Here is a 12,409-nt window from a genome sequence, read left to right as displayed (position 1 = left end):
AAGCCAGTTGTCCGTGGCACTAGAGTCAGCAACACTCCACTTCTCTGTCAGTACCTTCCAGAATGTCACTGACAGTCTTTCTGTGGTCCGTGCTGCAAAATGTAGTTACATTCAGGCTTTCAACAGGTGGGCATGTTAATGTGACTGGAAAGTGTACAAGATAAAGTATCAGTATCAGGTGACACCATATAAAGTACTGCTGACTAGTATATGACACAAAAAACTGTTTCAGTATGTGCAATTACTGCTGACACAATATGAGCTGCGAAATTCATATTTCAATGTTTATATTTCCTGTATAATGTCCAAAGAAATTCACATCACTTAAAGTTTTGAATTTTGTTGTTACTAAATTATGTATATGAGCAATAATACCCTGACGATCCCTATCTCAGATTTTGAAAAGAGAAACAAAGTATATGTGTCAAGATGATTGAATCAGACCTCAGATATATAAATGGGCTAGTCCTTTTTTCATCAAAGGATTTTCAACTTTCAGGTACAGGTAAGTTGTAGGGCAATGCATCACATCATTTTCAAATGCACAAATTTATACTATCATTCGACCTTAACGAGTTGTTTAATCACGTTTTAATAAGTCTGCAATGTATATAAAAAACAAAATACATATTTAAAAATACAAAATGTATGAACTTAATTATACAAATTGGAGCATTTCTGTTCTGTGACTACCTGATGCAGAATTTTATGAGGCACGTCGGAATTATAGAAGTATTGTCAGTGCACTGTTCAATACCTTATTTGCATTTTATACAAAGTCTAGTCTCATTCAGCTGATATGTAACTTGTTCTGAATACAAAGTACTTCATTACACAACAAGCTGTTTTCAAGTCACTAATGCACAGTACTCGAGTTCCTGCTAATGTTGCACAAAATGTCAAAAAGTACACTGGAAGTGCTACTTCTAGTTCTCAAAAATGTTATTAACACACTAATTGACATTATCAAATTTTAAAGTTTGATTGTAGGACGGGTTATATTTGTCACTTCAACTGTTTAAATGGACAGAATCTTGCAGAACTATGAATCATGGCAAACCACATTCACAACCTTGAATCACTGCAACTAGTCTTTGTGATGTACTAACACAGCTATAAGGCTTGTTTTCACTTTACTTAGGCTCTAGTAAAATATTTGTGACAAATAAATGTGGTTCTTTACACCTGTCTCTAATGCAAAAAAGCCACAAATCAATGAAATCACAAAACAAATAAATAAAAAATAAATAAATAAAAGTAGTATGATAAGGGCACTGTAAGTAATCACACAGTCTTCATGCCAATATCACAAGGAACTGCAACAGGTGGAGATGAGTGGCGAACACGAACATCCCTCAAAAATGTTGCAATTGCATGGTAATAACCAGAGTTAGTCCATGTTTCATTGTGACTACCATTTGCAAATTGTATTAACTGTTTGTGGTGACTACCACAACGTTGATGCAGGTCAGTCATCATTTGTGGTGGAACCAATCTATCAGCCAAGCCCGACAGAAAAAGTGTTGGGATTGGGACACAACCAATCTTATTGGTTGAAACAAACTGAAAGTAAAAGAAAAGAGAAATCACATATTTTCGTACTTCATACAATAAACACAAACTTAATTTAATCTAAGACAAAAGGACACTTTTTGTACAAAATCAAATAACTCACAACTAAATAGTTTTATTGTTAATACTTTGGATTGAGCATCAATGAATTATAATACCTTATTCTTGTAAAAGCACAGAGGTAAATATTGCAAAATTCTCCAGCCAATAAGTACTTTTGCCATATCTGGAATACTTGTAAATGTATTCTCTACAATTAGGCACCATATTTTTGCAGAATAATCAGGGCTGGAGGCAACATCAATTGCAACAGCACCTCCTAAAAATGAAGAAAATAGTAAATGAAAAAAAAAAAAAAAAAAAAAAAAGATTGTGATGCAAATAAAGTTATAATCAGTTGATGCTTCACAACAAAAACAAGTTCATTACTATAATAGAACTGGGGAGTCAATTAACAATTCACCTTATATTCTGTGAAGAGTAAAAAACTGAAAATGGAAGGAGAATTTTTTTTTTAAGATTACACAGTAAATAAAAAATTTGAACTCTTTTTCAGCATACACTTTTTAAATGGATGGATTTACCCAATTTTGGGATGTAGAATTCGCTGGTAAAATCTGTTTTTCTCTAGCACTTCATATTTTATAGATACACAGTGGAATCGAAAACAGTACTGGCTAACATTAACAGAATTAAAACAAACAAGAAATACACTTTAAGAACTTCAGCACTCAATACTATTTAATATGTATACCATATTTACTAGAATCCAAGCCACACTTTTTTTCCGGTTTTTGTAATCCAAAAAACCGCCTGCGGCTTAGAATCGAGTGCAAAGTAAGCGGAAGTTCTGAAAAATATTGGTAGGTGCCTCTACAACTAACTTCTGCCATCAAATATATGTAGCGCTACACAGGCATGCTTTGCAGACACAAAGATAAATACTGGTGCCAAAACCTCTGCGTCAGTAAATAAATTAAAAGAAAAAGTAGAAGAATGTAAACATTATGCCATGTATTCTTTCGTGTCGGCTGCTATCTCATTTAAATCCTGTCTGCCTAATAAACTATGAAACTAGAGTGAGACAACAGCAAATGCAGAAGAATATACATACCATGTCATATTTATATTCCTGTTATTCTTATGCTGAATAGTGATACAGTCAGAAATGAAGCACAACAACTGACTAGATTTTTAAATCTAAGATGAATCTAATTTTTGTGCAAAATGTAATGTACTAAATAGGCGTCTGCAAAGATTTTCAAACTGAGAAAAATTTTCGCTAAACTCTCGTTCAGAACACCTATCATATGCAGTCTATTATTTGGTTCTTGTTGATCATTATCAAAGAAAGCTGCAGTGTAAGTAGGCCTAATAACAAATAGCAGTATCTTGCCATTGTTTCGCTTATGAGACAATTCCTCTCTTTTTTCTTACTGTAAGCTGCGGAACGCGCACAATAGCAAGCCATGCTGCGAGCGGCAACAGGTCGTAAACACTCATTATCAGAATGCGACAAACAATGCATGACACAGTACAATAATGCATTTTCAGCTTAGCGTGACCTAAACACCTATAACACAGAGAATGGCACTTATCAGATCAAAGAAAAATAAGCAATCGATCTGAACCAGACAAAGCACGTGAAAAAGGAAGGGTACCCGTATAAATACGGACGGAGCGCCTGGCATAACAATGGCTACTTGGTGAAGCTTAACTGTTAAGGTTACGACTCGCACCAAACTACTGTAGCTGTATTTTCATCCATTCGACCTCAATTGTGTCTCATGTTACAATGAACCAACTTTGTTTCGATTTGGAGGTGCGGTCTACAACTTTCCTCTCCCCTTGAATTTCGAGTCTGAAATTTCAGGTGCGGCTTAGATTCGTGAAAATTTTTTTTCCCTTGATTTTGAGTCTCATTTTTCAGGTGCGACTTACATTCGAGTAAATACGGTATATAAACATTATGCCAATATAAGGTCTAAATTAGTCCACAACATATTTTCAACTTTAAAGTTCTCTGATATTAAAAAAATGCAACAATGATGCTGCTCTTTTGTCTGCCATTTCAGCACTCTCCCTAATAAGATACTAACATTAGTTGCTCGTCATCTACGGGTTAAGTGGCCTTGATGACAGTATTCCATCATATGGATGTCTTGGTTAAAGTGTTCACCATGCTTGCTGCTTATGGTTTCCAAATTTTCTGAAAGAAATCATGGTGGGAAAGTAAAAAGTGAATTTTAAGTGGCATTTTACATTCCATTTTCTTGCAGCTGTTGAAAAGATAATTCATGACGGAAACATAGTTGACATCCCGCCTGTTGCCTAAAAAGCCCTTCAGAATTGCATTGAAAGAGAACCAGCAGCTAATTCAATATATTTGAGTTTAGTATGAGTGGTTGGATCTTTTATCAATTTTTCTTCTTTCAGCTCTGCTTCACCCAATTTCGGAAACTTTTCTTTCAAATGATTGAAGGCCTGACAGTTTTTAAAAAACCTTAATCTTACATGCTAGAATATTTTGCATATTTGAAAAAGTTTGGGCAAAAAACTGCAAAAAATTACTGGCAATGAAACATAAGAGTAATGACAATAATATGAAAAGGATAGATTGTAACTCACCATACAACAAAGATGCTGAATTGTGACAGGCACAACAAAAAAATGGTCAAACAAACATAAGAGTAAAGATGTCTTCCTTAAATGCTAGAAATAATTGTGGGTTGGTCAGTCGGAGGAGGGGAGGGGGGATGGGGAAGAGGGGTGGGGGGTGGCGGGGGGCGGGGTGGTATGGGACTGAACAGTGAGGTCATCAGTCTCACAGTCAAGATTTCATTCACATGGAAGTGGTGACATCCATCAGCAATGTGATCAGATGAGGAAAGAATGTAGGAGAGGCAAAAGTGAGGCATTGAAGGCAATACTGATTCCAGATCTAAGAAACGATTTATGGTGAAGTAAATGTGTATGTATTAGATCAGTATGTAGGTTAGAGGACATAAGCGATATCCTAGGACTCAGCCATGGGAAGAGAAAACACCTCCACCCCCATCCAATCCCTGCCAACCAGTTTAAGGGTTGAGAGCTACAGAGCACAGAATGTCTTCTAGTTGAGAGATTCAAAACATAAAAAGAGAAAAGCTAAAAATGTAATTGACATCAAGTGGATCATCAATTAGTAAGCACAATGAGAAAAACAGTTAATGTAACAGTTGGGTTTGCCCAAGGCTCTGCATGTGGAGGGAGCAGGATGTTACACAGCCATCTACTCCCATCCTTCATAGGCAAAGTCTTAAAGAGGGGGAGAGTATACACCATTCAACAGTATGACTAAGTTCAGGAAGAATGTCGTGAGTAGCAGAGAGCGAGCTTGGTGACAAGCCTAACATTGCTGAATGGCCTGGAGACTGCTTAGTGAGTCACTACATACTAAAACACAGTCAAGGAAGGCCTGTTTAATAAAACGGAGGGCTCTGTGAATTGCTATCAGCTCTGCTGTAAAACCCCGCATGTTCCTGGCAACAAATGGGGTTCCTGAACTGCAGTAGATGTAAAAGTATATTTCATCCTATCCACAGTTTCAGAGCCTGCAACTTTACAAGAAATGAAAGGAACAGAAGCTAAGGTCTATGAAAGAGAGGTGGAGGTCCTGTCAGAGGGCTGTAAGGTGCATTCCAACTGGTAATCCCATTCAAAGGCATGTAGTAGGGCTTGATGCTTCACTTATACAAAAAGAATAGGATATTTTGGGTGACCAGGAAATTGTTATATTGTGGTTGCATAGGAGGCCAAGAATTGGCACCATCAGAACTGAAGGGGGAAGAGCCTTCCTTGAACAAGGAGACTGTCTATGGGACTAACCCATAAGGCTAGTCTAATTCCACGATGATGGACTGGTTGTAACAACTGCAAAGCTGAAGTCACTGCAGAGCCAAAAACCTGGCAACTATAGCCCAAGTGAGACTGAACAAGATCCTGAAAGATATGGAGAAAAGTATGGAGATCTGCACCCCAAGAGGTGTGGGCAAGAAAGCAGAAAGCGTTAAGCTTTCACACACAGCTAGCCTTTAGTTGATAGGTACACGGCAACCAAGTCACCTTTTTGTCAAAGAAACTGGAAATGTGTAATCCAAAAAAATGGAGATGTGCAACTTTGTCTAAGTGCTGGGTACCCAAGTGGAGTCCTGGGTCTGGATGGACTGCAATATAATAACAAAAATTCACTATCCACATCTTTGCTCGAGAAAACTGGAAATCATGGGAACGAGTCCAAGTGGAGGCCCATCAGATGGCACATTAGAATTCGTGTTTAGAGTGGGAGCAGTACAAAATGTAAAAGTCATTGACATACAGCATGGCGGTGACCTGCTGCCCAAAAGAGGTCACTGATGGTGGTGATGAAGAGAATGACATGTAGCACAGAGCCCTGTGGAATGTCATATTCTTGGACCCATGGCGAGTAGACTGTAGGACCAATTCTAACCCAGAATATGCAGTAGGATAAAAACTGATGAATAAAAATTAGTAGGGAGTCTTAAAAGTCACAGTATTGGAAGGTGAGTAAAATATGGCACAAATCAGTGTCGTATGATTTGTGTAGGTCAAAAAAGACTTAGACCCCAAAGTTTGAGAACACAGTATAACTAGTTGGCAACCATCCTTTCAAGCAGTTTTCAGAGTGCATTGGTGAGGCCAATTGGAAGGTAGATGTCAAGAGATTATGGGTTTTTGCCTGGTTTAAGGATTGGGATGATATACTATCTCGCCATTGTGAAGCGAAGAAATCTTTGAGCCAATTATGGTTGAAGACTCTGAGCAGATGTAGTCTTTAGTAGCATTAAGGTAATGGATCACCTGATTGTGACTTGAATCAGGGCCTGGGGCCGTATCGTGGGATGAGACAAGAGCCCAAAGCAGATCCCAGTCAGTGAAAGGTTCATTATATGGTACAGCTTGGAGGGGAGTGAGACATATAGGGATGTCTTCAGCTTGTCGTTTCTGCACTAGAACGGTAGCTGGGTAAGGACACCAACGCTGTTGCACAGTGGGTCACAAAGTGTTCAGCAACAACAGATGCTTCGTTAAGAGCGCTTAGCCCACACCAGAGCTGAAGAGGCATACTTTCCCAGGGAGGAGATGTAGTGCTCCTAGCATTCCTTATTACTGGTTCCATTAGAGAGTGGGTCTTAGCACAAAGTTGCTCGGAAGTGATAAGATTAGTCTGCGAAGAACATCAGTTGAAATGTTGCAGGGCTTTTTGGCGATCCTGAACAGGTACTGCAATGTCTTTGTTCCACCATGGCACTGGCCAGTGGTTGAGAGAATCTGTCGAAAGAGGAACAGCAGTTCCAGTGGCATGGGTGACTGTATCACACACATCTTGCACAAGCTTGTCGATGGAATCTGAGGGGGCGAAGGTAACAGCAAGGGCCAGTTAATACAGTTTATTAGACTTGAAAGTGAACAGAACAGTCGCAAGCTATTGCAATCCTGCAAATAAATTCAGTAATGCTCATTACCAGTAGTGTGTGTTAATGCACCCAGTGCGAAGTTGCATACCTGCAATTCTGCAATCACATAATGAAAACGGGCAATGATAAACTGACTAGTGTCCCTTTTCATACCTCGCTGTGCTCAATTGTCTTTCACTTCGTTATTCTGGTCCAGATGTGCATTTATGCCCCATATCAACCCATATAATAGAATTCATCATAGAGTGTAGAATGTCTTCTGTTGCTGTGCACCAGCGAGCAGTTAGCATTAGAAGCAATCCTCGTTCCATTAAAAGATATTAATGGAGTGAGAAAACAGAGATGCTAGCAGGAACTGCGTCTTTCTGGAGCATACAGAAAATAGGGTGATTCCCAAGAGAACAAAGAAGTTGTCATTGAAAATTAATAATAGTAATGGAACAGTCTATAAGTTATTATTGGCACTGCAACTGTTGAGAACATAGAGCTGAGTTGCTTCTGAGACACAGAAGATGGTCAGATGTTGGACTGAAATTGTTTGTCTTCAATAAAAAATACTGGTACAGCTGTGTCTTTTATAGCACAATTTTTAACCTTGCTAAAAACTGTTCAACACTGCCTACACCTACACAAAATACTCTCATTAAAGCAGTGCTGAGACTTTCTCACTTGTCATTCCATCATTCACAGTCAATTGCATGGTCATTTGGAGCCACAACTGATGAAGAACAAAATCAACTGGGATATAGAGAAGATTTTACAAAATACAAGGTCAGAAAACTTCTTAATGGCAGATTGGGAAACTTGTAGGTGTGTAGGTTTGCTGGACCTTGTCATTACGAGTTGGTCAGCACAGCCCTAGACATGCAACCGTTCACATGGATGAGGGGGGGGGGGGAGATAGGGGGGCATTTACAAAGTGACTAGACTGTTGAAAGAATGCTCAACAGCATGGGAGCTAAGTGACATTCGTAAACCTGTCCTCACAGTGCCAACTAATAGGAATATTTGGGCTTCTATCATGAGCTACTGAAGTGGACTGTGCACAGTCTACACAGAAGCACAGAAACAAACCAAACACAAAACACCATGTCTACAAAAACAATTGACAGGGCACAAGGAGGATGCACCTGAATGATTGGGAGTGGACAAGCAAAGGACACAAGGAAGAGATGGGCCTGTCCAGAATCCAGAAGCATAAAGTACAGCCTTTACATCACAGCAGCAATAGTAATACCTGATGATAGCACCAAGGTACATTATTGAAAAATTGTGCCACCAAGGCACACATACAGACATGCATACTGGAGATATGGTTTTACAGATACACCACCAGGATAATCTGAAAATTTTTCCAGGTTTTGTTTATTAGTATTGAATATTCAGACTCTGCCTCTTTTTACTCATTTCAATATAAATTGGCATTTTGTTGACTACTGTATTCCATGCATCAAGTAAATAATGACCACAACATGTTGTATGCTCATTTTAACACATAGTTTATCATTATTAACTTCTACAAATATTATATCACAATGATTGGAAGTCAAAGCAAGCTCATGTGAGGGTTCCTCACACATTTACCATTGTTGCATTCTGACTCAATATAGCAAGTAGTAGTGCCAGCGAGCAGTAATAATGATCATTCCAAGGACACAAGCTATTGTATGGTTTTTGCTATTTAAGTGTCCAGTAAATGATATACAGTCAAAAAGCTCACCATGAGTAAATTCTGAAAAATCTAACTCTTAAAACTTTTTTGCTCTACCTTTGTTTATACACTCCTGGAAATTGAAATAAGAACACCGTGAATTCATTGTCCCAGGAAGGGGAAACTTTATTGACACATTCCTGGGGTCAGATACGTCACATGATCACACTGACAGAACCACAGGCACATAGACACAGGCAACAGAGCATGCACAATGTCGGCACTAGTACAGTGTATATCCACCTTTCGCAGCAATGCAGGCTGCTATTCTCCCATGGAGACGATCGTAGAGATGCTGGATGTAGTCCTGTGGAATGGCTTGCCATGCCATTTCCACCTGGCGCCTCAGTTGGACCAGCGTTCGTGCTGGACGTGCAGACCGCGTGAGACGACGCTTCATCCAGTCCCAAACATGCTCAATGGGGGACAGATCCGGAGATCTTGCTGGCCAGGGTAGTTGACTTACACCTTCTAGAGCACGTTGGGTGGCACGGGATACATGCGGACGTGCATTGTCCTGTTGGAACAGCAAGTTCCCTTGCCGGTCTAGGAATGGTAGAACGATGGGTTCGATGACGGTTTGGATGTACCGTGCACTATTCAGTGTCCCCTCGACGATCACCAGTGGTGTACGGCCAGTGTAGGAGATCGCTCCCCACACCATGATGCCGGGTGTTGGCCCTGTGTGCCTTGGTCGTATGCAGTCCTGATTGTGGCGCTCACCTGCACGGCGCCAAACACGCATACGACCATCATTGGCACCAAGGCAGAAGCGACTCTCATCGCTGAAGACGACATGTCTCCATTCGTCCCTCCATTCACGCCTGTTGCGACACCACTGGAGGCAGGCTGTATGATGTTGGGGCGTGAGCGGAAGACGGCCTAACGGCGTGCAGGACCGTAGCCCAGCTTCATGGAGACTGTTGCGAATGGTCCTCGCCGATACCCCAGGAGCAACAGTGTCCCTAATTTGCTGGGAAGTGGCGGTGCGGTCCCCTACGGCACTGCGTAGGATCCTACGGTCTTGGCGTGCATCCGTGCGTCACTGCGGTGCGGTCCCAGGTCGACGGGCACGTGCACCTTCCGCCGACCACTGGCGACAACATCGATGTACTGTGGAGACCTCACGCCCCACGGGTTGAGCAATTCGGCGGTACGTCCACCCGGCCTCCCGCATGTCCACTATACGCCCTCGCTCAAAGTCCGTCAACTGCACATACGGTTCACGACCACGTTGTCGCGGCATGCTACCAGTGTTAAAGACTGCGATGGAGCTCCGTATGCCACGGCAAACTGGCTGACACTGACGACGGCGGTGCACAAATGCTGCGCAGCTAGTGCCATTCGACAGCCAACACCGCGGTTCCTGGTGTGTCCGATGTGCCGTGCGTGTGATCATTGCTTGTACAGCCCTCTCGCATTGTCCGGAGCAAGTATGGTGGGTCTGACACACTGGTGTCAATGTGTTCTTTTTTCCATTTCCAGGAGTGTACTTTCATGGCTCAGAATGAGGATATTCCTGAATGTTTCCATACGATATTTCTTGTCTGGGAGCAGTCCACACATTAATTGAAGACTTACTCCTACCGAGAGTTCTCTATTTTGTATATTTCCAGTCCAATAACTTAGTTTTATCAGAGATTCAAGAACTCAAAAGTCATGAAAAGAGCAATGCGGTCATTTCTTAGATGAAGAGACTCACTGATGGAGTGAAGGTTGAAGTTTCTTGAAACTAACAAGAATGGTTACAAATTAATCATCAAGTTGCCATATGTTAGACTAGCTGTTTTTTTTTTAATTTTTAATTTTTTAATTTTTTTAGCTTCTGATGTTAGAAAAGCCCTTGAGAATTTTAGTCTGCTTTGCATTAGTACCATTTCCGCATACTGCCCTGGTACCACAGTTGAAAAATTTAGCTGAATGATTATGGTATCAAAAAACTTCTGATTGTAGAAAATGACAATAACTTACTTTCTGCATAGCTTGTTCCTTGAAATTCGATCCTTGTAAGAAATAAAGCAGGACTAAAGATTTAAAATGGCAAACTTTTTTCAATTTCAAGAAGCATGTCAAAACATACTTTCACAAATCATTCTGCACAATATTCTTACAATCTTCGATAAATAAAAATTAAAAGTAGTCTTGTTCCCAGCTTGACTGAACTGATTCTGATTAGATTCATTTATTGTTGATTACAATTCTTTCAATGTCTGCAGAAAAGAACTCGTGTAGCTCTTTCACAGGTGGTGGTGTTAATTCTTGGTTCTTATGAATAAAAACTGGTACCAGGAAGGCTGAGGTTTGGGATAATTTCAGGGTAACATTTTCATAAAACAAAATTGCCACCCTCAAACAACTGACTCACAAAGGAAGGTCCCCAGGGGTAGGATTGACTTTTTGAATCTGTGTATGGCAATGTAGGTTAGTGTACCAGATACCACACCCTGCAGCCATTCATCAAAGTGGGCCCACATTTGCAAATACTCAATGAAAAAATAAATTAATTAAAAGTAAAGACTCATAATTATGTATGATGCTCTACAGCCTTAAAAATATTAGTATATCATGCAGAGTGGCAGCACAGTGTAGTGGTTAAGGTATAGTCCTGACGTGCAGAAGATTGTCTTCGGATACTGTTAGGTGCTTTGAAATTTTTTATTTGTAAATCTTTACCGAAATGACTTCCGTCATTATATCCAATTAATTGGTTTAAATGTCCTTTTTAATTTCTAATCTTTTGCTGCATCATTTTCATCATCATACAGACTTTTTTATTTGCTTCCATTTTTAATTGTTATCACTCTTTATTCATTCTGTATCTTTGTGCATGCAATTTTATTTTTATTTATTTATCTATCATAATATTTTAGCATTTAAAATTTCTGACCTAATGGTTAAAACACAAAAGGCAAAATAATCTGTTTATATCGCTTATGCAATGGGGTAAAAATGTGTTTCTCACTACATGACATACAGACATTTAAAAGATAAACTCTTGTTGCACTATGGATAAAATAATGCATACAAAGAAGTAAACAAAGAAGGGATGATAAATAACACGAAATTCAACCAAAATCAGAAACAGAAATAATGAATTCAATAACATGGATGAAAATATAGTGTAATAAACTAGGATAAATGAAGTAGAAGTTAATATCTATAGAAAAATTTTAAAATCACTTGGATAAAGAATCCAAATTAAAAATAGCAGGAAGAAACAATGAGAGCAAATGAAAAAGTCAATAAGATGATTAAAATTTTGTGACAAACAATTAGAATTAAAAATACATTTAAAACTATTAATTGAATAAAAATACATATAAAAGTTAGTTCCATAAATAATTAAAAATGAAAAAGTTCAAAACACTTGACAGTATTCAAAACCACAACCTCCTACATGTAAGGTATGTATCTTAACCAAAATGCTACACCAGCACTGCTCTGCATGATACAACATTTTAAGCTCTAGAGCAGGGTTTCCCAAACTGTGTTAAACCAAAAGTGAAAAAGCGTTCTGTGAAAAACTATTGAAAGCATTGTGGTTTTTTCTGATAGTTTGATGATACTAATTATTTTTCAAAAAAATTATTGCAATTTCTTCATTATTAGTTATGATTTAAAACTGAAGTAATCACCAAAGAAAATAATT

At 39.2% G+C, this 12,409-nt stretch overlaps 1 protein-coding gene across 1 annotated transcript in view; it reads right to left on the bottom strand.

Annotated features, from left to right (window-relative positions):
* Positions 1–561: 561 nt before the first annotated feature.
* Positions 562–12,409, bottom strand: part of LOC126482396 (protein ABHD13) — a 55,928-nt gene continuing 44,080 nt past the window's right edge. Inside the window, exons 4-5 of the mRNA XM_050106509.1 lie at positions 1,731–1,891; positions 562–1,563 (exon numbers count right to left, since the gene is read on the bottom strand). Of these exons, the coding sequence (XP_049962466.1) occupies positions 1,285–1,563; positions 1,731–1,891 (440 nt within the window). The 3' untranslated portion in view covers positions 562–1,284. The remainder of the gene's footprint in view (positions 1,564–1,730; positions 1,892–12,409) is intronic.

The sequence above is a fragment of the Schistocerca serialis genome, chromosome 5 (assembly GCF_023864345.2).
Source record: "Schistocerca serialis cubense isolate TAMUIC-IGC-003099 chromosome 5, iqSchSeri2.2, whole genome shotgun sequence".
In the NCBI taxonomy this organism is placed as follows: Eukaryota; Metazoa; Arthropoda; class Insecta; order Orthoptera; family Acrididae; genus Schistocerca; species Schistocerca serialis.
Note: the sequence above shows the minus strand (reverse complement) of the source record. Positions and strands in the feature narration are given on the sequence as shown.